Here is a 27,485-nt window from a genome sequence, read left to right on the forward strand (position 1 = left end):
GATTTGGTAGACGGAAACTGAAAGAAGCCTGTCGTATATATGTATGTATATATATATATGTGTGTGTGTGTGTGTTTGTGTGTCTGTGTTTGTCACCCTAGCATTGCTTGACAACCGATGCTGGTGTGTCTACGTCCCCGCCACTTAGCGGTTCGGCAAAAGAGACCGATAGAATAAGTACTGGGCTTACAAAGAATAAGTTCCGGGGTCGATTTGATCGACTAAAGGCGGTGCTCCAGCATGGCCGCAGTCAAATGACTGAAACAAGTAAAAGAGTAAAAGAGAGAGAGTATATATATATATATATGTGTGTGTGGTGTGAGATAAGAAATATTTTGTCTCAGAAGAGCTAGCAAATGAATTAGTGTAAGTGGAATTTCTTATATCTTGACTAAAACATTAAATCTGTAAATTAAACTATTCACTTTATAAATATTTAACTTGTGTAGAGTTCTTTTTAGATTTCTGGTCTTCAGGATCTTTGCATCAAAAATTCTCTCTCTCTCTCACACACACATGCATGTTGGGTTATCAGATAAATTTGCTAATTTATTTTATTCCTTTCCTGTCTTTACATTCTGAGTTCAAATTCCGCCAAGGTCAACTTTGCCTTACATCCTTTCAGGGTTGATAAATTAAGTACCAGTTGCATACTGGAGTTGATCTAATTGACTAGTCCCCTCCCGCAAAACTTCAGGCTTTGTGCCTAGAGTAGAAAAGAAATGTTAGCATGCCGAGTGAAATGCTTGGTGGTATTTTGTCTGTCTTTACGTTCTGAGTTCAAATTCTGCCGAGGTCGACTTTGCCTTTCATCCATTCGGGGTCGATTAAATAAGTACCAGTTACGCACTGGGGTTAATATAATCGACTTAATCCGTTTGTCCTCTCTGTGTTTAGCCCCTTGAGGGTAGTAAAGAAATAGGTATTTTGTCTGTCTTTACGTTCTGAGTTCAAATTCTGCCGAGATTGACTTGTCCTTTCATCCTTTTATGGTCGATAAATTAAGTACCAGTTGTGCACTGGGGTCAATCTAATCGACTGGGCCCCTCCGCCAAAATTTCGGGCCTTGTGCCTAGAGTAGAATAGAACATATTAACCCGTATATTTTCATTCAGAGATACATACGTTCACTGTACTCTGAGGAATCTGTCATGTATTTCTAACGCAAAATACTTCGTTCATGATCTTGTTCTCCTTTTCTATCATTAACATCCAGTAATTAATCATTTCTATCAGTAATTTCATAATAAATCATAAACTGATCCAAAATAATTTGTGTACTTATTCTTTATATTTTTTTTATTTGTTTCAGTCATTTGATTGCGGCCATGCTGGAGCACCAACTTTAGTCCTACCAATCAAACCCTGGATTTCTTTTGTAAGCCAAGTACTTATTCTTTTCTACTCTAGGCACAAGGCCTGAAACTTGGGGGGGGGGCAGTCGATTAGATTGACCTCAGTACGCAACTGGTACTTACTTTTATGACCTTGAAAGGATGAGAGGCAAAGCTGACCTTGGCGGAATGGAATTTGAACTCAGAATATAAAGACACGACATACCGCAAAGCATTTTGCCTGGCATGCAAACGATCAGCTCGCTACCATAGCCTAGTACTTATTTTATCAGTCACTTTTGCCGAACTGCTAAGTGATGGGAACGTAAACACACAAACATCGGTTGTCAAGCAATGGAATGGTGGTGGTGGTGGGGGACAAACACAGACACACAAACATATACATATATACGATGGGCTTCTTTCAGTTTCCGTCTACCAAATTCACTCACAAGGCTTTGGTCGGCCTGAGGCTATAGTAGAAGACACTTGCCCAAGGTGTCACGCAGTGGGAATGAACCTGGAACCAAGTGGTTGGGAAGCAAGCTTCTTACCACACAGCCACACCTGCACCTATACAGATTCAAAAGATAGAATTAAAAAACATGATACATTTTGCATGGAAATTGAAAAAGAATGTGTATATTGAGAAGTAAATGTAACAAAAATTGTTTTAGAGAGAGAAATTATTCACATAAAAATCATTCATTAACTCATTTTGAAAATGGTGAACACCTTATTATACTTTATCCTTAACTTTTACTTGTGTTAGTCATTGGGCTGTAGCCATGCTGGAGCATTGCCTTGATGGGTTCAGTTAAACAATTCAACTGAGTACTTTCTTAATCTGCTACTTATTCTTTTGAGCTCTTTTACCAAACTTCTAAGTTACAGGGAAACGAACTAACACTGGTTGTCAAGAAGAGGTAGGGGGCATGCTCGAAATGAGGAGCAGATAGACAGCCAACAACTAATGAAAGGGTCCTTTCTCTGTGTTTACTTGTCCTGTTTCCCATTTTTCTTCTCGTATATGTATTTCACTTGTTTGTTTATGTATTTCATGTTATTTGCACAGTTGGTGATGTCCTGTAAACATATTCTTTTACTTGTTTCAGTCATTTGACTGTGGCCATGCTGGAGCACAACCTTTAGTCAAGCAAATTGACCCAGGACTTATTCTTTGAAAGCCTAGTACTTATTCTGTCTGTCTCTTTTTGTTGAACTGCTAAGTTATGGGGACATAAACACACCAAGCGATGTTGTGGGGACAAACACAGACACAAACATATATATATGATGGGCTTCTTTCAGTTTCTATCTACCAAATCCACTCACAAGGCTTTGGTCGGCCCGAAGCTATAGTAGAAGACACTTGCTCAAGGTGCCACACAATGGGACTGAACCCAGGACCATGTGGTTGGGAAGCAAGCTACTTACCAACCACATGGTTCTGGGTTCAGTCCCACTGCATGGCACTTTGGGCAAGTGTCTTCTACTATAGCCTCGGGCCGACTGAAACCTTGTGAGTGGATTTGGTAGATGGAAACTGAAAGAAGCCTGTTGTATATATATATATATATATATGTATGTGTGTCTGTGTTTGTCCCCCCAACATTGCTTGGTGGGTTTACGTCCCCATAACTTAGTGGTTCAACAAAAAGAGACAGATAGAATAAGTACTAGGCTTACAAAGAATAAGTGCTGGGATCGATTTGCTTGACTAAAGGTGGTGATTCAGCATGGCCACAGTCAAATGACTGAAACAAGTAAAAGAGTTATAGAGTATATATATATGAATGAGAGGAAGAGTCTGCCAAAGGTTGACCCAATTGAGGGACCAGCTATCCGAATCAACAGCACCCAGGTAGATAAAACAATTAAGGATATGAAGACAGAGAAAGCACCTCGCCCATCAGGAATCACCACTGGGATGCTTAAAATATCAGGCGGTGTGGGTTATGGTCTTGTCACCCACATCATAAATCAGGTAGTTCATGAAGGAATCATACCCAATGACGAGTGTAGCAGCACCATAGTCAACTGCTACAAGGGGAAAGGTGATGTTTTAGACAGGAGTCTCAACTTATTGGATCAGGTGATGAAAGTTAGAGAAGGTCATAGCGCAACTAATTAAGGAGAGAGTTAGCCTAGATAAGATGCAGTTTGGTATTGTGCCAGGCAGAAGCACCAGTGATGCTATATTTCTTGTAAGGCAACTGCAGGAGAAATACCTAGTGAAAGATAAACCTCTGTACCTGGCTTTTGTTGAGTTGGAGAAAGCCTTTGACAGGGTCCCTCAATCCCTTATCTGGTGGTCAATGTGGGAACTGGGGATAGCTGAGTGGTTGGTAAGAGCTGTACAAGCCCTGTACAGGGATGCTGTCAGTAAGGTGAATATAGTAAAGAATTCCAAGTAGAAGTAGAGGTTCACCAAGAATCAGCCCTCAGTCCCCTTTTATTCATTATAGTCCTCCAGGCAATAACAGAGGAATTCAAGACAGGCTGCCCCTGGGAGCTCCTCTACGCTGATGACCTTGCTCTAATAACTGAGTCACTGCCAGAAAAGGAGACGAAGTTTAGGGTGTGGAAGCAAGGTCTAGAATCGAAGGGCTTTAGTGTTAACCTAGCAAAAACCAAAGTCTTAGTAAGTAGGAAGGCTGTAAAATCATAACCCACTTCAGGTAAATGGCCCTGCTCGATCTGTAGAAAAGGCATGGGTAGAAACTCCATACGATTTACCCAGTGTAAGCTATGGACACATAAAAGGTGCAGCAATATCAAAGGAAGGTTAACCAGGAAAATAGTTTTTGTCTGTGACAGATGCACAGGGGCAATAAACACTGAAGAATTACAGAAAACAGATTTTATCAAATGCCACGGGGAAAAACTAAAAGTAATTAATAGTTTCCGCTACCTAGGTGGCCAAGTCTGTAGTGGGGATAGCTGCTCTGAGAGTGTAGCAACTAGAGTAAGAATAGCCTAGGCAAAGTTCAGGGAGCTCCTACCTCTGCTGGCAACTAGGGGCCTCTTGTTCAGGGTGAAAGGTAGACTGTATAATGCATGTGTGTGAACTGCTACACAGCAGTGAAACATGGGCCATGAATACTGAGGACATGCGTAGGCTTGAAAGAAATGAAGCTAGTATGATCCGCTGGATGTGTAATATCAGTGTACATACATGACAGAGTGTAAGTACCCTGAGAGAAAAGTTGGGCATAAGAAGCATCAAATGTGGTGTGCAAGAGAGGCGTCTGTGCTGGTATGGTCATGTGTTATGTATGAAAGAAGACAGCTGTGTGAGGAAGTGCCACTCCCTAACTGTAGGAGGAACCTGTGGAAGAGGTAGACTCAGGAAGACATGGGATGAGTTGGTGAAACATGACCTTCGAACATTGGGCCTCACAGAGGCCTTTGGAGATATGCTGTGATTGAGAAGACCCAGCAACTAAAGTGAAATCACAGCCATGCATGTCTGGCCCTGTTAAGAATACCCCTGATGTGTCAGGTGATATGATATGCTTGAGAAGACCTGTTGAGTCAAGTAAAACTAATATCGTAGCTGTGGCCACTGGCTCCTGTGCCGGTAGCATGTAAAAAACATCATCCGAAAGTGGTCAATGCCAGGTCTGCCTGACTGGATCCCATGCCAGTGGCATGTAAAAAGCACCAACTGATCGTAGCTGATGCTAGTACCCCCTGACTGGCTCTTGCGCCAGTGGCATGTAAAGTGCACCATCTGAACGTGATTGATGCTAGGCCCGCCTGACTAGCTCCTGTGCCAGTGACACGTAAAAAGCACCCACTACATTCTTGAAGTGGTTGGCATTAGGAAGGGCATCTAGCTGTAGAAACATTGCCAGATCAGATTAGAGCCTGGTACAGCTGCTGGCTCTCCAGACCTGTCAAACCGTCCATGTCAGCATGGAAAACGGACGTTAAACAATGATGATGATATATATATATACATATATACAGGGGTTGGACAAAATAATGGAAACACCATAAAATTTCAAACAAATTTATTTTAATATGGGGTAGGACTGCCTTTGGCAGTAATTACAGATTGAATTCTATGAGGTATGGACTTGTACAAAGTTTGAATTGTTTCCAAAGGAATTTTTATCCATTCTTCAGCTAAAACAGTCTCCAGTTCTTGTAGTGATGATAGTGGAGGATATAGACTCCTTACTTGTTTTTCTAAAATGTAGCATAAATGTTCAATAATATTGAAATCTGGGGATTGTGGTGGCCAGATAAGATGTTCAACTTCACTAGAATATTCCTCATGCCATTCAATAACAACTTTAGCTGTGTTAATTGGTGCATTAACATCCTGAAAGATTGCATTTCCCTCTGGGTACAGTTCCACAACTATAGGATGAATTTGATAAGATAAAATGATTAAATAGTCCTGACTATTAATTTTGCCATAAAGGGAAACCAATGGGCTAGTGGATTTCCAAGATATGGCACCCCTGCCAGATCATCACAGATCCTTTTCCATGTTTAACAGTTGGAAGAAGGCAGTCTGGTTAAATGCTTCTTTTGGCTGTCTCCACATGTATACTTGGCTGGTGGTTGGAAATAAGGTAAAGGATATTTGCTCAATAAACACTCACAATGCCCGGTCTGGGAATTGAAACCGCGTTCTTATGGCAGCGAGTCCGCTGCCCTAATCACTGGGCCATTGCACTCCACAGAGCCTGGTGCAGCCATCTGACTCGCCAGTCCTCAGTCAAACTGTCCAACCCATGCCAGCATGGAAAGCAGGCATTTAACGATAATGATATTTATACACACACACACACATATATATATCTATATATATACATACATATGTATATGTACATGTGTGTGCATGGTTGTGTGTCAGTGTGGCTGTCTTCTTATCAAGGCATTGCATAATAGTTGTAAATGAACATTTACAAGCAGTGCCTTTCATTTCCAATCTTCTGTGAAAATCCTCACCTGTGTCCAAGTAATGGAAACAGAAGAGTGTTGTTAAGAGGCAAGGTATCCAACCATAAAATTCCACTCAACTGATGTGACCAGGGAAAGTGAACGTTAACCCTTTCAACCCGGAATTTTTTCCTAAGTCAGTAATAGCGGGGTTTTGTATATATGCGAGCCATTTGAGCTGCCATTATAGTGTCATACACTCTGATTAGTCTTGGTGCTACATACCAGAAAAACAGGAGTGGTATTATACTGCATCACACAGAATAGGAATTTTAAAGATTTGGGTCATAAAATTTTTGCCTGGTACAAATATGTACCAGCCAGGCTGAAAGGGTTAAAGCAATGATGATAATGACGTATGTTAAAGGGTGAATGCCATCAAGCTGACATGCTTCAAAGTTACTATATGGAAACTAAACTTTCGTTGATAACCTTTATGCCACTTAGGTACAGGACTCATCATCATCATCATCATCACTGTATTTCCACCTGTGAGGATGGACAAGCAAGTCACCCCCAGAAATATTCTAGCTTAGGTTAGAAATGAACTGAATGAGACATCAAAGAGATAAGTGCAGGAGTGGCTGTGTGGTAAGAAGCTTGCATTCCCAACCACATAGTTCCGAGTTCAGTCCCACTGCGTGGCACCTTGGGCCGACCAAAGCCTTGTGTGTGGATTTGGTAGATGGAAATTGAAAGAAGCCCATCGTATATATATATATGTGTGTGTGTGTGTGTGTGTGTGTATGTTTGTCCTCCCACCATCGCTTGACAACTGATGTTGGTGTGTTTACATCCCTGTAACTTAGTAAATCGGCAAAAGAGACCGATAGAATAAATACTAGGCTTACAAAGAATAAGTCCTGGGGATTGATTCATTCGACTAAAGGTGGTGCTGCAGCATGGCCGCAATCAAATGACTGAAACAAGTAAAAGAATAAAAAGGAATCTTCTGTCCTTGTCAATTTCAATTATGATGAATTCATAATTTACATTTTAAATCCTAGATTTCTTAGAAAGAAATCAACTTGGACGGTCTTCATTATCAGTCTTTTCATTAGTCTCTCATTAATTTTTCATTAGCTTTTCATTATTTTTGCATTAGTCTTTAATTAGTTTTTCATTAATTTTTCATTATCTTTCCATTAGTTTTTCATGTGACAAAACTCTAACTGTGATCTTGGATTTGTTTTTCCGGACATTTTAATGGATGTGCCTAAATCAAATACAAGTGAATATCAGCAGATGTTGGACTTAGGAAGCACCAAGTTGGAATCTCTCCATTTTGACAGGGATTTAAAAAATTTTTTTCCATGGTACCTTTGTAAATGCTCTGGGCATTTTAGCAAAAAAAAAAAAAACTGAAAAATGTTTTTTTTTGTCTTTACCCCTCTCTCTGACCGATTTTGTGGGCACCGAGTACAATAACTTTGTTGGGCACTACACACTTGAAAACTATAAGAGAAGCCTTTTTGGTAAAAAGAAATGAAGTAAATATTTTCAGATGCAAAGGTGTGTGATTAAAGAGAAATTTGGCTATTGTTTCTAGCATATCCTATGACCACCTTTCTTTCTCACTCGGACAAGTATTGATGTTTTTCAATATTTTCTCATTAATAGCATAAACTCATCTAAGCTATTAGAAAATTCATTTTGAAGATTTTTGATTTTTATCAACCCTAAACCTTACCGGCCATTGGATATGCTAGAAACAACAGCCAAATCTCCCTTAAATCACAACTCTTTCGTCCGAAAATATTTCCCTCCTTTTCTATAGTTTTTAAATGCATAGTGCTCACAAAACCGACCAAAATGGTCCAGAGAGGGGACCCATAATTCTTCGGAATTCAATTTTTGCTAAAAAGATAGCCCAGAGCATTTCCAAGGGCACCGAGAAAAAAATCTGAAAAATCCCAATGAAAATGGAGAAATTCCAACTTGTTAGTGTTTCTTAAGTCCGACTAAATATCTTTCTTTTCTTTTGACATGACTTCAAAATAATATTCATGTGTGTAAACAGTTTTACGACAAAGAGGGTTCTCATTTCTATGTACATATATGCAGGGCCGGCTCAAAGTACCGGCAACTCAGGCAGTCGCCCGGGGCGCGAATTTTTTTTCCCCAACAGTGTTCCGGATCCCAGCAATGAACTCATTTGCATACAGCCAATCAGAGCTCACCTTGACCTTGTCAAGTTAACAAACACACTCTATCAAGTAAACTCAAGACGAAGAACGATGTTGTGAGTCGACCGATCGTGAAGTTATGCCTGATTTTAAGAGACAAGTAATTAGATAGATTTGCATCTATACCTGTTATCGGATTTTGTTAGGGCCCCAAATGGTAAAGATGTGGATGGGAAAAATGTGGGTAGAGGGTGATGTGCTAGCAACCCTCTCCCCTAACTAAAAGTAAACAACACAAATAACTACGCAGAGGCAGCTATGGTAAAAACAAGAACAAGCATTATTAAAAGAGAAAAGAAGCATGATCATTCCTTACCCAAGTGACCTCATCTTAACACCCATTACTTATGCGCTCATGAATTAGTTTGATAGTACCATGTGTTCATTAGTCTATATTTTCAGTTTTACTCTTAGTGAAAGTTTAAAAACAAATATACTTGTAAGGGCAGCTTGCCCTAGAGTCGGCCCTGCATGTATGTAAAAAGTGTAAGCAAATATGTAGCTCAAGAGGTGGAAGAATTTCAGCCGAACCTTTCGACTCATTCATTCTACGGTTGCAAATGTAATATTAGATGTAATCAGAAGAGGCTGTACCTTTGCAGCCTTCAAAGATCACCAATACAATTAAAACCTTTAACCTGGAGGTAGATTCAGTCGATTTTATTACCTGAAAAAAATTCAATACAAATAAGAAAAAAAAAATTAAGAAAAAAAAAATTAAGAACAAAATGAAACAAGGTTTACAAGTTAAACTGAAAGGCCATTGGTTTATATCTGCCCACAAGCCCAAAAATATTTATGTAAAAAGCTATGAATGTTCCTCCTGTATCTAAGACCTGAATAGCCCAGTATCAATAGCTGAGAGTAGGTACAACTCACTGCGAGAGGCAACACCACATCCACCTGTACACTCGACAAAGGTTTTGTTAGCTTAAATTCTTTATTGCCTACAGGAGGACAATACAAATAAATTGTAGGGTCTCGAATGATTATTACATTAAAACGACGACATAATAAAATTTACGACATAAATCGGGTGAAACACAACAAAATGGGAAGAGAGCCGGGTTGAGCTTCGACCCTGCAAGCCCCGGTCAGCCACTGAAGCCTTGCCTTACTTTTATGGTTTAGAAGGTTTTGTTAGCTTGCAAGTGAAATTTAATATCAGGAATTATATACAAAATGACACCGGTAAAACACGTGTGAGTGGTATGAATGTTTCCATTACACATTACTGTTTTCTGCATGTAGGTTGGGACCACAACATCCAATCGTAATAAAATCCACCTTTATTGTTTTACTTTTCACTCTGTATTTTTTCGGAACTGAAAAAGAAGACTGATGGGAAAGGAAAGGGGTAGTAATTTCCTTAATTCGATTTTTTTTTTAATATTCTATTTTCATACAACGGAAACCGCGACTCTAGTTTCCTCTGTATTTTTTTCCCCCACATTTTGGTCATATGCTTGCATGTCCATTTCCTTTCAAATGGGACTTCGGCCCGAATGAACATGTTAGTCTGAGAACATAACTTGAAAACATTTGCTCTCGGAAGACAGCAATTCTAGATTTGAGAGGGACTGAATTCTGCTTTAAGCACGCCATTATAATCCCTCATAACATTTCTTTTTTTTTTTGGAATTTTCAGAAAATTTTTGGGTATTTGTGTTCTATACACGGAAATTCATACGATTTTGTACTCCACCAAAACTTTTTGGTGTGTGATTTAAGGGCTATTTAGCTAGCACATGTCACGACCACCTCTCATACCATCCTCGTTTGTCAGTCTGATGTTAGAATGTTTTCCAATATTTTTCTCCCCGCAAACACATTTACTGGTCAATTGCTGGAATTTAAACCAAAAATTAGGACTATATGTAGTTTAAACTGATTTTTAAAAAAATTCAAGAATCTAAAAAAGAATTTTTAAAAATTTTCGTAAAGTTAAAATAAATTTTATTTAGCAATGTTTCATTTATGGTAAACGAAACATTGTCTGGCAATCTTTCGTCTCTAGTAGACTAAAAATTACAAAGAATGAATAAGTTACGAGGGGTTATATGGTGCGCTTAAAGCAGAATTTCGCCCTGACAGGAACATTGTTTGGCTCTGAATGGATTTCATTCGGGTTGAACGTAGTACATACATTTTTTTCCGCAATCGATTCTGCGCAAACCCCCTATCATTTTTGTAATTTATCCTTGTAATGTTCCCTTGCCGTTAGTCTTGTGGCAAATAAAATACATTATTACTAGAGTATGATAAAATCCATAGAGCAATATAAGTAAATATTGAGTTAAACGCGCCAAACATGTGTCGATGTTGGAACAATTATTTTATATTTTACTCGCTCTTTTTAGAATCTGAAAAAAAAAAGTTGATCGAAGTTTTCAGGTAAATTTTCTATTTCATTTTGATTTACATATTTACATTAACAAAGAGTTTCTTTGCTTGTGAAAGCTAAGAGAAATAGCAAATCACATCGACAATAACTTCTCCCGCGTCTTTCTATCCACTCCTACAAATGCTTCTCCTACCAACTCCACGCACCTTATTCTCCTGCTGTCTCGTCTTTTCTTTTCTCCTCCCAGCTTTTGTCTATTTACTTTTTAAAACCCTCTCTTATTCAGTTTTACTCTCTTTCTTCTATTTTTCATCTCTTCCTGCTTCTCTCGCACCATGATCACAAACATCATAATCAACAGCATGCCACAACTATTTACTACTACTACTACTGCTGCTGCTGCTTCTTCATTCCTAGCGTGTTGAGGACATAGTAGCTACAGATGATGGTTTTATTTTGTTTAACATGCATTTCTCTCTCTCTTAATAAACCTTTTATTCCTTCGACACACAACTGCTTTATCACACATTTGTTTTACTACAGTTGCGACACGTATACGGATTTTACTACGATCGGAGGTTAAGAATGAGAAACGGAAAGCCAGTCACCGCTATCAATGGTTACAGCGGTGGCGGAGCTGTTGCTGGTGTTGGTAAAGCAGACGGAAGCGAAGGAGACAACGATTCTTCGGAACCGATCAAACTAAAGAAAGAACTCGGACTTCTTCATGGCTGTACCTTCATTATTGGAATTGTTGTTGGCTCCGGCATCTTCGTTTCACCGAAAGGTGTATTACTCGAAGCCGGTTCGCCTGGTTTATCTGTTATAGTATGGGCAATATGCGGTATGATGGCATTGGTTGGAGCCATGTGCTATGCAGAACTAGGCACGTGTATTCCCGACTCCGGGGCCGATTACGCTTACATTAAAGAAATCTACGGAGGACTGCCCGCTTTCCTTTATCTTTGGGTTGCAAACGTTATCATCATACCGACCGGTAATGCTATAACAGCATTTACTTTTGCCAGTTATATACTGAATCCACTATTTCCCGATTGCGGTCCTCCGAAAGTTGCTGTGACTGTATTGGGCGCAACGTGTGTAGGTAAGTAACATTTTCTGCTGTTATTGTTTCGTTTTATATTATTTATAAGCCAATCAAAATATACACGTGTGTACATAAGAATATATATATATATAATATATATATATATATATATATTCCAATATAACTCCCTATATTGAACTCTATTATTTCCCTCTATATAACCATCTCACATCGTCTCTGATGAAGGAATATCCCTAATATCCCAGAAACAGCTGTAAGACTAACTTACTCTTTATAAATGTCCTGAAAATTCCACACAGCCTTGGCTTTGTTGTCTTTTTTTATTTAACATATGTATATGGTGAACTTATATATTTCCGCTTCTTTGTCAGTTAGTATAAGTCAGGTTTACTTTCCTCACTTCCTCTTTCAGATTTGCTTAGCTTTTATGACTCTGAAGTGCCATTCCATGATCATGCCACCTTCTGCCTGGTTGGAACCTTGCTTATTCCACTCCCAGTTGTATTGTTATTTTTTAGAGTCTCTCTCTTTCGCTTTCATTTCATCCTTATCGATATACGCATGGTCACCTTGGTTACAAAGACAAAAAAGGTACGTTAAAAAGAAGTAGTAAACTTAGTTATGAAATTAATAAAGGGATCTGCTGACCATCGCTGAGAGGAGAAAATATACAACAAAATAAGATGCGCAGCCACTAGTGTAGTCAGCAGTGGCTGGTTTGCAAACAGGGTTAGATTTAGATCCTGTAGGGTCCCGAGAAACTTCACTTTTGGTGAGCCCCTCTCGTACAAAATTCAAAATACACAACAAATCACTAAATTCACATGTGTTTTGTTACATGCAATTGTAATTGAACATACAAAAGGTTTAATACAAGGTGGGGGGACCCAATTATACATCAGGGATGCGAAAAGGGCCTCTTGCCAAGGGTGCTTGGAGCAATTGCACCTTTTACCTTCCTTTTAAATCAGTACTGCACAGCAGTATCATCAACTGCTATAAGGTCAAAGGTCATGCTAGCAAGATGCATAAAACTGACGGACCAAATTATGAATATATCAGAAAGAGTTGTAGCACAACTAATTAGGAAAGAAATTTGATTAGGCGCAGGCATGGCTGTGTGGTAAGAAGTTTGCTTCCCAACCACGTAGTTTCAGGTTCAGTCCCACTGTATGACAGGCACCTTAGACGAATGCCCCAAGCTGACCAAAGCCCTGTGGTAGATGGAAACTGAAAGGAGTGGATCATGTATGTGTGTGTGGATATATATATATACACACACACTATACATGTGTGTGTGTGGATAAGTATATATATATATATATATATATATATATGTGTGTGTTACTGCCTCCTTTCCTTGACTTCATGTGAGCTGTAAACATGTGTTGTTATGATGCAAGGAATATCTTTCATTTCCAATCCTCCATGGAAATATATCGGTTCTCAGGGAAATATTACCTTACTTGGAGACAGGTATGGCTTGGTTACAAGAAGGGCATCTGGTCACAGAATATCTGTCTCGGTAAACTCCATTTGATCCATATAAGCATGAAAAAGTGGACATTAAAACAATGATGATGATGTATTTCAGGTTTGTGTCCATTTTTTGACCTGGAGAAAGCCTTTGACAGGATACTATATTAAGAAAACTATATATTGATATATGGGTAGTGTGAGTCATACAAACCATTTATAAAATTTCTAACAATAAAGTGAGAGTTAATATTTATATTTCTTTACTACCCACAAGGGACTAAACACAGAGAGGACAAACAAGGACAGACAAACAGATTAAGTCTATTGTATCGACCTCAGTGCATAACTGGTACTTATTTAATCAACCCCGAAAGGATGAAAGGCAAAATCGACCTCGGTGGAATTTGAACTCAGAACGTGGCGGCAGGTGAAATACCGCTAAGCATTTCGCCCGGCGTGCTAACGTTTCTGCCAGCTCACCGCCTTACAAAGTGAGAGTTAATATTTAGCATGCAGACAGTTGCCCATCTGGACTTGTTCTCAGCCTCTTCTTCTTTATTATAGTTCTCCAGTTCATTAGAGTAGTTCAACACTGGCAGTTCATAGGTACTTTTGTATGGTAATGATCTTGTTTTCAAATCTTAATCAGTAGAAGAATGAATGAAACAAATTCCAAATATGGAAGCAAAAACTAGAATCGGGATATTTTAATCCTTTTGATACTAATCTGCCTGTTCTATGACAGACTTCCTGCTTTAGATCTTTCCCAAGATTTCATGTTAATTTGTTTCAGATACTAGCTTAACAATGACAAAGCTATCTTAGTAAATTCTTTATCATTTTAAAAACTAATTGGAACAAAGTTAATGTATTTCAACAGAAGTTTAACAAAAGAGTTGCAGAAAATCTTCAAAGACAAAAGTTTTAGTTAAGAAAGAAGTCACGATTCTACTGCCATTCACAACATTAGCCATGCACAATGTGCAGAAAATGAGTATTTAGGAATGCCATATGGTGTACCAAATGTAAGCTACAAGTGTACAAAAATGCAGTGGGATCAGAAATAGGCTAACAAAGAAAAAAGGACTTTGTACAAGTAAATGTGTCAGAAAAAGTTAGTAAGAAATTACTCATTATCTGGAGAAGGGAACTCCTTTGAAGTTGTTGGTAGCATCCATTACTAAGGTGACTAAATTAGTAGTGGATAGGATATGCCGAAGCATAGCAGTCAGAGTAAGAACTGGTTGGAAAAAGTTTATTGAGCTCTTACCTGTTCTGTGTGAAGAGTAGATTGCGTATGAAGTGCTATGCTGCACAGTAGCAATAAAATTGTACTAAATGCGAAAGATATTTTAAGGGTAGAAATAAATGAGACAATCACCTACTAGGTGTAATATTAGTATGCATGAACAATGGACTGCAAATGAACCAAAAAAAAAAAAAAGATGAGTAATAGAGGTACCGGTTGTCATGCAAGACTAAGCTGTTATAGACATGTGAAGTGTATGGAAGATGGCATCTGCGTCAAAAAAGTGCCAAGCAATTCAGATGTAAGAAACTTACTGGGGCGTAAAAGAAAAGAAACAAGGAGGTTATGGGAAGACGTGATGAAGGGTGATCTTAGAAGGCTGAATCTCGTGAAGGAGATGACAAAGGGTCACAATAAATAGCTAGATGTTGTAGAAGACCTACCTAATTTATTCAAGTATGGAAAATAGATGTAAAACTGATGGTTTTATATATATATATATATGTATTGATGTGTCTTGGGAGGGTCGTTATATCACGCATACACTGGTTCAATAACACTTCTTTATAGTGAGTTAATTAAATACCTAACCAACTATTTGATGGTTTGAATAACTCAAGCTGTAGTAATACTTATTCTTGTTGGGTGTCAATCTTGTATCATTATAAAAAGGCGTTACACCTATGTACATGCTTGTTTTTGTAGATCTGTATATATATTAGATACAGTGTGACTGTGTGGATATGCACAGATGTGACTGTATGGTTAAGAGACTGCTAGGTCTTAGGTTTAGTCCCACTGCGGGGCACCTTGAGCAAGTGTCTTTTACTATAGCCTCAAGCCAACTAAAGCCTTGTGAGTGGATTTGGTGGAGGGAAACTGAAAAAAGCTCACCATATATGTATGCATGCATGTATATATATATATATATATATATATATATCATCATCATCATCATCATCGTTTAACGTCCGCTCTCCATGCTAGCATGGGTTGGACGATTTGACTGAGGACTGGCGAACCAGATGGCTGCACCAGGCTCCAAAGAGCAATTAGAAAATGGAGGAGATCAATAGGTGGTTCATCAACTTTTAGACATTATATTATGTTAACTTATTTATTTATTTACTTAAACTGACAATTACAAGAATATACATACATGTATAACATATTATGCTTTACATATAAGATATAATATATATTAATATATAAAGATACCAGTAAATAATTGGATATTCTACCAGCAGTATATTGGATAGATATTATCCCTTATTTGGTTGGATTCACAACCTCTAACTTTCTTGGAGTTATATATATATATATATATATATATGATAAAGCTCACTAAATATAATATATATGTGCATATATGTGTGTGTCTGTGCTTGTGTTTGTCTCTTATCACTGCTTGACAACCAGTGTTGGTGTGTTTATGTCCCTATAACTTAGTGGTTCAGCAAAAGAGGCTGATAGAATCACTACTAGGCTTCAAAAAATAAGCACTTCTGTCAATTCATTCTACTAAAAATTCTTCAAAATGGTTCTTCAGTAAGGCTGCAGTCTAATGACTGAAAAAGATAAAAGATATGCACTCATAAATATATGGTGTCGTTTACAAGGTTATATACCTATGTTTATCCACAGGTATATGCAAATACAAGGATGCAGGAGTATGTGTGCCCATACAAACATGCATTTAGGTATGATTAATACCTTTTGCCTCAGTTTTTATTGTATATACATTTTTGAAACACAAAAACTATCTTCCCAGTTAACCTTCCTTTGATATTGCTGCACCTCTTCTGTATCCATAGTTTACACCAGGTACATCTTAGGGCATTTCTACTTACACTTTTTCTACAGATCAAGCAGGGCCATGTACCTGAAGGGATTTATGATTTGTCTACCTTCCTACTTACTAAGACTTTGTATATATATATAAAATTTAAAATTTATTTCATCATTCGTAAAAAGCACCCACTACACTCACGGAGTGGTTGGCGTTAGGAAGGGCATCCAGCCGTAGAAACACTGCCAGATCTGACTGGGCCTGATGAAGCCTTCCGGCTTCACAGACCCCAGTTGAACCGTCCAACCCATGCTAGCATGGAAAACGGACGCTAAATGATGATGATGATGATGATGATGATGATTGTATTTACTTCGGTGATGTTTTAACCATATCACACGAGGAGTTATAAGGTGGACAATTTAAACTGGTCGTGTTGCATATGTGCATATATATGTATGTTTATGTTCGTATATGTAAGTATTCGTATGTTATATGTATATATATGTGTATTTATGTTACTTTCTGCGTACATTCCACTGAAGAGGCAAAGCATTTCTTATGCAAAGGCTGAAATCCTGGATCTGGAATTATCCAGTAATTTTTTGCTAGTTCATTTTGTCTTTTTGTTTTCTCTCCTGGTGCTGTATGAACATTTAATGTGGTTTTAGAGTCAGGTTTTGGCTACTATTTCCAGCGTGGCGGTATCTCTTAGATACCCTAAATTATAATTTTAATATATATATATATATAATATATATATATATATATATATATTATTATTATAATTATTATTATTATTATATATATATATCATCATTTAATGTCTGTTTTCATTGCTGGCATGGGCTGGACAGTTTGACAAGGGCCAGCAAGGCCAGTAGTCACACCAGGTTCATTGTCTGTTTTGGCTTGGTATGTGTGTGTGTGTGTATGCATGATGCATATTTTAATATTTTGATTAAGTATAATGATATCAATAACCTGGCATTGGGATTCAATGTATATATGCTTCAGAGAAAAGCATTAGCCAAGTACACAATGCAATAAGAGATTATATAAATGACAATGGAAAAAGAAAGCATGTAATGAACTTCATTAGCTCACAGTTGTTTCTACTATAAGATTCAATGCACTCATAGTCGAGTGTTTGTGTATCATCAGTCAACACGTCCAACCCATGCCAGATTAGAAAGTGGACGCTAAACGATGATGATGATATATATATATCTGTCATCATATATATATATATATATATCATCATCATTATCATCATCGTTTAATGTCTGCTTTCCATGCTGGCATGGGTTGACTGAGGACTAGTCTGATCTGGCAAGGTTTCTACAGCTGGATGCCCTTCCTAATGCCAACCACTCCTAGAATAGTTGGTGCTTTTTAAATGCCACCAGCATGAGGGCCAGTCAAGCAGAACTGGTATTGACCTTGCTTGAATGGTGTTTTTTACATGCCACCGACACAAAAGCCAGTCAGGCGGCACTGGCATTGGCCATGACTATGATTTCACTTGACTCAACAGGTCTTCTCAAGCACAGCATATTGCCTGAAGAGTGAGGGGTACTTTTAAATGGGACAGTTATGCGTCACTGGCATTATCCATGGCTCTGATTTCGCTTGACTTGCTGGGTCTTCTCAATCGCAGCATATCTCCAAAAGTCTCAGTCGCTTGTCATTGCTTTCGTGAGGCCCAACATTCGAAGTTCATGCTTCACCACCTCATCCCATGTGTTCCTGGGCTTACCTCTTCCACAGGTTCCTTCCACTGTTAGGGTGACACTTCACACGGCTGTCCTCATCCATACTCAACACATGACCATACCTGTGCAGTTGTCTCTCTTGAACACCAAATATGATGCCTTTTATGTCCAACTTTTCACTCAGGGCACTTACACGCTGTCGTGTATGTACACTGACATTACACATCCAGTGAGAGGGACTCAAGGTGTGAGAATTTCTTGCATTGCCAATACATGAAACTCTCGAACCTTGAGTCACTCTTACTTTTGCTAAATTTTAATAAAAATATTCATATTTTGAGTTCTGTTTTTTCCTGTTTGCATCACCATACCTGCATATATATATATATATTACATACTTAGGTTTTCTGAATCTTCAGATTTTAATATGCTAGACCACTGGTTTTAAATTGATATTAATCCAAGTAATATCCAATTTTTCACCCTTATTTTAAATTTATATATATCGTTTTGAGATTTGGTTTGCAAGATACTTTATGTGAGTTCACGTGTTGAAGCATATTCTATTGTGTCTGGGGAAAGTCATTCTCTTTTAGTGTCTGAAAATTTAACATACCCGTAAAATTTCCACTTGTTTCTTTTTTATTTTTCTAAAATTTTCGTTGCCTCTTGCAACCTTTTCAATAGTTTTGACTGTCCATTATTCACACTGCGTTCCTTTATGTTGGTGCGCATGTGTGGGTTAGTATGATTGTGGGCTTACACGTGCCCCAGCATGGTCACAGCTCGTGAGCTGAAACTAGATAAAATGAAAAAACGAAATATATGTATGTATGTATGTATATTTGTATGTATGTATTCTGCATATTCATGTGTTTACGTGTCCGAGTTTGTATGTATGGATGTGCATCTCCATATGTGTGGACGTGTATCTCTATATGTGTCCTTGTGTGAAGTAAAGTGTGTGTGTGTATATATGGCCATATATATATATATATATATATATATATATATATATATATATGTTCTGTGTTTAAATTTCGAGGTCAATTTTACCTTTCATCCTTTCCCGGTCAATAAAAATCTGAGGACTGGGGTCGGCTTACAACCTCCCCCTAAATTGCTGGCCTTGTGCCAAAATTTGAAACCTAACTAAAACTTTATATTATATATAATATATATTCAAAAGTACAGATGTTACGATATAATGTATAATTAAATTGTTGTTCTCCGTCACGCCCTGAGTATCGTGTTTGATGAATATGCATTACATTCGATTCTGATGCAATAATTTTGTTTTTAGCGCGAAGCGGACAAAGCACGCATCTGTTGTTTTACGAAACTCAACAGGAGTCATTTATAGACGGATGTCTATAAATCTGGATACAACAGTAGTTTTGTTGGAAAAAATCAAGCGTTTGGAATTTAATGTCAATGAAAGTGGATGGAATTTCGGAGATGGGACATGTGCTTGACCTGACGTGACACTCTTTTGATGCGTGTGTTTGTTTACACTGATCTCTCTCTCTCTCCTCTCTCTCTCTCTCTCTCTCTCTATATATATATATATATATATATATATATATATATATATATATATATATATTATATATATATATATATTATATATAAATAGGCGCAGGAGTGGCTGTGTGGTAAGTGGCTTGCTAACCAACCACATGGTTCCGGGTTCAGTCCCACTGCGTGGCATCTTGGGCAAGTGTCTTCTACTATAGCCCCGGGCCGACCAATGCCTTGTGAGTGGATTTGGTAGACGGAAACTGAAAGAAGCCTGTCGTATGTGTTTGTGTTTGTCCCCCTAGCATTGCTTGACAACCGATGCTGGTGTGTTTACGTCCCCGTTACTTAGCGGTTCGGCAAAAGAGACCGATAGAATAAGTACTGGGCTTACAAAGAATAAGTCCCGGGGTTGATTTGCTCGACTAAAAGCGGTGCTCCAGCATGGCCGCAGTCAAATGACTGAAACAATAAGTAAAGAGTAAATATATGCATATATATATATATATATATATATATATATATAATTCGAATATATATAATTCGATGACTGGCATCTCGGTTGGAAGGGCATCCAGCTGTAGAAACTCTGCCAGATCAGATTGGAGCCTGGTGCAGTCAAATCGTCCAGCGCATGCCAGCATGGAAAGCGGACGTTAAACGATGAAATATATGCAAAATATAAGGCAAAGTCGACCTCGGTGGAATTAGTTCAAAACAGTATATAGATGTATATAAGGATGTTGGGACTTAGGAAGGAAATGATAGCAAGCTGATGCAAAACTAATTCCACCGAGGTCGACTTTGCCTTTTCATCCTTTTGGAGTTTATAAATTAAGTACCTGTTGCGTACTGGGGTCGGTCTAATCGACTGCCCCCCTCCCTAAACATTTCGGGCCTTGTGTCTTGAGTAGAAAAGAATACTGTTTTGAACCTATCCCCTGCTGGAAGTATGACTCATAATGGAGAATTTGTGGATGAGTGTGTGTGTGTGTGTGTGTGTGTTGTATATTCTCTTGTCCACTTATATTGATCTTAGCAGTGAAGTTGTGTATCCTTGCTAACTGAGGTTTTTGTCTTCTCTAGTACGGCTGTGCAGTAAGGAGCTTGCTTCCCAACCACATGGGTCCAAGTTCAGTCCCACTGTCTGGAACCTTGGGCAAGTGTCTTCTGCTATCGCCTTGGGCTGACCAAAGCTTTGTGAGGGGGTATTTTAAGCAGAAACTAAAAGTAGCCTGTTGTATATATATATATATATATATATATACACACACACACATACATAAAAATTATAATTTAGGGTTGACTCTAAAACCACATTAAATGGTCATACAGCATGTATGACCATTTAATGTGGTTTTAGAGTCAAGTTTTGACTGCTATTTCTAGCGTGGTGGTATCTTTTAGATACCCTAAATTATAATTTTAAATAATCATTACCTTTGAAGGTTTTTATTCCCATGCTGGCCACCTGATAAGATCAGTATTTAAATATCGATCTTATCCTTATATATATATATATATTATATATAATATATATATATATATATATATATATATATATAAAAGTAGCTATTTAATTCACTGTGAGCATATGTGCCCCAAACAACACATGTGCATAAAGCTTATAAAGGAATATATATATATATATATATATATATATTCCTTTATTTGTTTTCAGTCATTTGACTGCGGCCATGCTGGAGGACCGCCGTTAGTCAAACAGATCGAACCCAGAACTTCTTTGTAAGCCTAGTACTTATTCTATCTGTCTCTTTTTGTTGAACCGCTAAGTTATGTGGACGTAAACACACCAACATCAGCGATGGTGGGGGACAAGCACAGACGCACAAACATACACACACACGTGTATAAACGACGGACTTCTTTCAGTTTCCGTCTACCAAATCCACTCACGAGGCTTTGGTTGGCCTAAGTCTATAGTAGAAGACACTTGCCCAAGGTGCCACGCAGTGGGACTGAAGCCAGGACCATGTGGTTGGTAAGCAAGCTACTCACACAGCCACTCCTGCACCTCGCCATGTTGATTCGCTAGCCTCTGCACGCATTTTTTTTCTTTCTTTCTGTGTTTCTTCTCTGTGTATCTTTCTGTTGAAGAGCGTAGGCTCGAAACGTTAAAGACTTGTTTTATTTATATTTCCTGAGCGCCATACTAATACAATTGTTTGTTTGTATTCCACCTGCCTTCGTCTTTTGTTTATTTCCATAAACCTACCTTCGTCTTTTGTCTATTTTCATAAAGCTTCCTTATATATATATAATATATATATTATATATATATATGTAGTAGGTACTGTAAATTTAGAGTGAATACTTGATAAGTGTAAGCACCTGTATATGCCAGATAGTGGCAGAAGTGAGAGAGTATATATCAAATATAAATTAAAAACAGAACACAAAGGATATCGCGGTACACGTGTTTCAAGTTTTATAAACAATCCGTTATTACATCCGTGATTGATATAAAAGATGGTTTAAAGCTCTCTTCAGCCGCAAACATTGTTGGTCCAAAGATTACATCACTATATTAAAAATATAAATAGTACATGTAGTATTACCCATTATAATAGGTTTACCATATATCCTTGAAAAAGTGTATCTGTAAAATTTCCTAATTGTATAAATGTATAAAGATTAATTGGATTTCGAAAATCTGCACATACTGTATCACCAGTCAGCATAGAGTGAATGTTGAAAAGATTGGAATGAATTTATATTTAATTCTCTTTTATAAGATAGAAAGAAAAAAAATATTTATATTTATTGCACCTACTATAAATATATATATATATAATTTGCAGAAGTTACAAAGTGACTCAAGGGTAGGTGTGAATGTGTAGTTAGGACGTTTGTTTCCCTCATTGTTTCAGGTTCAGTCCTACTGCATGGCACGTTAGGCAAGTGTCTTCTACTATAGTCCCGGGCAAAATCCCTTGTGAATGGATTTGGTAGACAGAAACTAAAAGGAGCTTGTATGTATATGTGTGTCCATCCTGGTGTTGACATCACATAATAGCTTTAAATGAATGTCGCTGTCATACATGCAGTGTCATTCATTTCCATTATTCTGCAAACTCATGTCTAGCCATGCTGAAATAATACCTTGTTTGGAAGATGGTGAGTGTTGGCAACAAGAAGGGCATCTGCCCATAGAAAAATCAGGTTTGATTAACTTCGCCCAACCCGTGCAAGCGTTGAAAAGTGGACGTTAAAACGATCATGGCGATTTTAAAAATGTAAAGCAGTGTGTACTTTGTTTTTTAAGTGTATATAGTACGTTTTGCACGTATTTAAGTACATTTTGAAGTCACTGTTATATCTCAAAAGGTGTGCGTTCACTGCATATATCGTATATGCTCAAGCAATAGTGCAAGCGTGTTTACATGTACATAATCCGTGTTATCGTCAACCTAGCCATCGTTCGACTGTAGTAAGAAACGTTCGTAATCTCCCGCCAACCGTAGCAAATTTTTAGGCTAACTTATAGAAAAACACTCCACTCGATTTCAGTGGAGGGAAAAATATTTTCCTCAGTTTTGTTTTCGTGTGCTATCAACTCATCTAACCTCCGAACTGGAGTTTGGTTTACAATTTTTCTTTTGTGTTTTATCAATGAATACGACTGCCAAACCAGTTGGAAATTACTTGCTCTGTAGAAAAAGGGAGAGGTAGAGGGGGTGGTCAGAAAGACCATCGGAGTTCCGCAAATCTACACTCCTCTTGCGTCTGGCGGTGGGGTCGGATTCTAAGTCAAGTTTAGTTGTTTAGTGGAATAGAGTGAACTAGTAAATATCGCTTTGTTTTACTTCCAACTGCTCAGAAGCGTAACCAGTTAAACTCCTCTCATTTAAACATCTATCAAACCGGGTTCGGTTGTTTACAGCGATTCTTGGGGTCGACTGCAAGAATCTAAACAGTTCGGGGTACAAGCATTTTGCTATAAACCATTCTGAACATTTCGTCAATAGAACACATCAAACAGGTTAGACTAGTCTATAGCACACGAAAAAGTGAGGAAAAAAGTTTTTTCTCCCAACTGAAAATGAAAGGGGTGTTTTTCTATAAATTTATCGATTTCTAAGTCATCTGTGGTCTCCGCGAGTGAAATTGGATCTTTTAGGCAGTATTTAAATTCAGAGTGTAAAGTACCACAGCGAAAGCATCTTATCCGACGCTCTAAATATTCTGCTAGGTTTATTCATATAATTAGGCCTTGTACCTTATTTATTGAGCCCTCCACCTTCCTTTCACCCAAAAGGGTGACAGGTAAAGTTTACTTCGGTGGGATTTGAAACCAGGGCTTTGAGAGCTGCAACAAACGCCACAATGCAGTCTATACGATGCCTTAACGATTTAGCCAATTTACCCAAAGCAATAACTGGCAGAAACGTTAGCACGCCGGGCTGTATTTCGTCTACCGTTACGTTCTGGGTTCAAATTCCGCCGAGGTCGACTTTGCCTTTCATCCTTTCGGGGTCGATAAATTAAGTACCGTCTGTCTGTCCTTGTTTGTCCACTCTGTGTTTAGCCCCTTGTGGGTAGTAAAGAAATATACTATTTATGAAGAGTGGTCATGGTGCGCGCATCCGCGCTAGCTAATCGTGACTAGTCGATCCTACAACGACTACCTAGCAAAGTAAATAAAACACAAAATAAATAATTATTTTTTACACAAAGTAAATAATTTTTTAAAGAAAGTAAATAAAACACAAAAACACAAAGTAAATAATTTTTTTAAACAAAGTAAATAATACACAAAAACACAAAGTAAGGATCGACTAGTCACAACTAGCTAGCACGGATGCGCGAGTTCGCGCACCGGGACCACTCTTCTTAAATAGTATCAAACGGATGTACTTAGTTTATATCTTACACATTGTTTACGTTCGTCTATTCATTTGATTGACCTATACGTGTTTACGTCATATATGTACACGCGTAATGTATTTGTATTTTGTACTATATTGCTCTCAAGTTTGTCGGATACATCGATACCAGGGCTTGACTGGTACTTATTTAATTTTATCGACTTCGAAAGGATGAAGAGCAAAATTGACATCGGCAGAATTTTATAGTATATCAAATACATTGAAAAAGATATATTAAATACATTAAAAAGTATACATAAAGTGTGAGCGTGTGTATGTCTACGTATATAAAATTTGAATGAATGTATTATAATGTTTATATAATCCAAGACTAGACTGAATTATATAAACGTAATTTGTATGAATGGTATCTTTAATGTTCATATAATCCAGCCTGGTGCTGGATTTATTCACAAGTATAGGAATGTAGGCACCTGATAACGATCGGCGATCAAACCGATCGATAAACAACTTGGCTCTAAATATTAAAAGTTATTTACTTTTCTAAAAATGAGGTTAATTGTCCGAAAAATTTTATAAATCTATTAAAAATTGACTGTTTCAGTTATTTAGACATTTAAATATAATTATTGCGTGTTCAAATGAATTCACTTGAAATAGATACTCTATATGCACATATACAGATATGTACCCCATATGTATGTATGTGTGGGTGTCTGTTTGTTTGTGATGATCGTCTATAATTGTGTGTACACGTGTTAGATTGCATTTTTTTGTTGATAATTTTGCATTTCAAGCGTCAGCCGGCAAGTAATAATAATAACGGTATCTGCCTTTAAAGTTTTTCTGGTAGACAGTCTTTCTCCTCCCCTCTGAAGGTGTAATTAATTTGCGTTGAAATCTTTTAAGACTGCACTCCAGACATTAATTAAGACCTCATTAAACATGTACTAAAGAAGAAAAATAAAGACACGAGTAAATATCATCACAGTACCATTGTTTGTAGGTTTGTTGTACTGATCTTAATAATTATGCTTCATTTAACGACTATTAAACAAAGAATAGTTTTGTCTTTTGTTTCTCTTAGTCTAATTGGCGAGCTGGAAATCTTTTATAAAGTCGATTGTGATAATAATATCAGACTCGTGTCTTTTGTTCGGATTTTATTTTCTTAATTTTTTATTATTTTTTTATGGAGTTTGGAAATAACTATCATTACATTATGAGGACAGGTAAAGGGCTAGGAATTGGCTGTTATTTCCTTTATTATTATTATTATTATTGATGATGTTACACAATATCCAATATTGTGATGTAGATTGAAGATATTGTGTGCACCGGGTATTTGTACTGTCTGTCAAGTCACAAGGACCTCAGACTGACAGTACTTTACGCAGTATGCGTGCAGCCGATTTTTGTAGTACCCCAAGATTGTAGGATATTTCTAAAGTGCCCAGATGTTTATTGGGGATTGAGATTCTGATGAAAGGATGTTTTCTCCCCCCCCCCAAAAAAAAATTCCCCAGTTTCTCGTTCTTACACACACACACACACATGGCTCAGTGGTTAGAGCATCGAGCTTACGACCGTGAGGTTGTGAGTTCGAATCCCGGACCTGGTTGCGTGTTGTGTTCTTGAGCAAGACACTTTATTTCACGTTGCTCCAGTTCACTCAGCTGTAGAAATGAGTTGCGACGTCACTGGTGCCAAGCTGTATCGACCTTTGCAATGTCATCACACTTCAGGACCAGTTACTGCAACAGCCTGGGTTTCAAGGGCCTACAGCTTTTTAATATTCTCCCAAAGAGTCTGAGGAACTTGCACAAAGTAGATGTAGGGGTTTTTTAAATCAAAGCTGGACTTCTTCCTGTCGAGAGTCCCAGATAAACCTACCTCACGGCAAGAGATGCAAATGAGGGTAGCTATATCAAACTCCATTCTTCACCAAGTACTACATATTAGAGGAGGCTCTTAGTAATAACAGTGTAGTAAAACGGCGGTGCATCAGCATGGCCGCAGCTCTGAGCTGAAACTAAAAAGAAAGATGTGTGTATTTTTCTCTTGTTAACAATTAACACGGAAAAAATACATAAATAGTTACCAGGGTAGCAAAAAATCACACACAAGTAAAAAGGTTGTAACACCTTGTTTTTAAAGGTAGAAACTTCGGGTTTACGTGAAATTTTTTGCATAATATATAAATAAATAAATGAAGTTTAACGCTGGTGTAATTCAAATTCTTTTACTTCCGACACATGTTTCGAAGATATCACTGATATTATTCCAAGGAATAAAATGGTGTAAAACAATGTAATCTTCTCTTCAAGGAAGTGAAGAAATGAAACTCGTCAATAAGATATTTTAACAGAAAATGATGGATATGTATAGTGACTTACTGAACGCTATTAATATTGTTTGAAAAAACGTTATATGATATAACGTTAGAGGTAGCCTATAGAAAGAGGAGGGATAAATTAAAGAAAAACTAAATAAATGAAGAGTATATGATTTATATGTATATTACTTTCATTTATTTAGTTTTTCTTTAATTTATCCCTCCTCTTTCTATAGGCTACCTCTAACGTTATACCATATAATGTTTTTTCAAACAATATTAATAGCATTCAGTTAATCACTATACATATCCATCATTTTCTGTTACAATGTCTTATTGACGAGTTTCATTTCTTCACTTCCCTGAAGAGAAGAATACATTGTTTTACACCATTTTATTCCTTTGGAATAATATCAGTGATATCTTCGAAACATGTGTCGGAAGTAAAAAGAATTTGAATTACATTGCGTTAAACTCCATTTATTTATTTATTTATTTATTTATAATATGTATATATATATAATATATACTATATATATATATATATATATATATATATATATATGTGTGTGTGTGTGTGTGGTGTGTGTGTGTATATAATATATATGTGTGTGTATATGTATATATATGCATATATATAAATTAAAAATAAACATGA

General features: G+C 37.4%; 1 protein-coding gene across 4 annotated transcripts in view; it reads left to right on the top strand.

The window, feature by feature from the left end:
* LOC115219764 (large neutral amino acids transporter small subunit 2) overlaps positions 1 to 27,485 on the top strand; it is a 319,114-nt gene that overhangs the window by 117,577 nt on the left and 174,052 nt on the right. For 2 of the 4 annotated variants that reach the window (XM_036505361.1, XM_029790012.2), the window contains exons 2-3: positions 10,840 to 10,873; positions 11,367 to 11,928. In XM_036505361.1, the coding sequence (XP_036361254.1) occupies positions 11,409 to 11,928 (520 nt within the window). In that variant the 5' untranslated portion in view covers positions 10,840 to 10,873; positions 11,367 to 11,408. Of the gene's footprint in view, positions 1 to 1,312; positions 1,379 to 10,839; positions 10,874 to 11,366; positions 11,929 to 27,485 lie in introns of all 4 variants that reach the window. The other 2 variants (XM_029790020.2, XM_036505363.1) reach the window with 2 other exon arrangements.

This window comes from Octopus sinensis, linkage group LG1 (genome assembly GCF_006345805.1).
Source record: "Octopus sinensis linkage group LG1, ASM634580v1, whole genome shotgun sequence".
In the NCBI taxonomy this organism is placed as follows: Eukaryota; Metazoa; Mollusca; class Cephalopoda; order Octopoda; family Octopodidae; genus Octopus; species Octopus sinensis.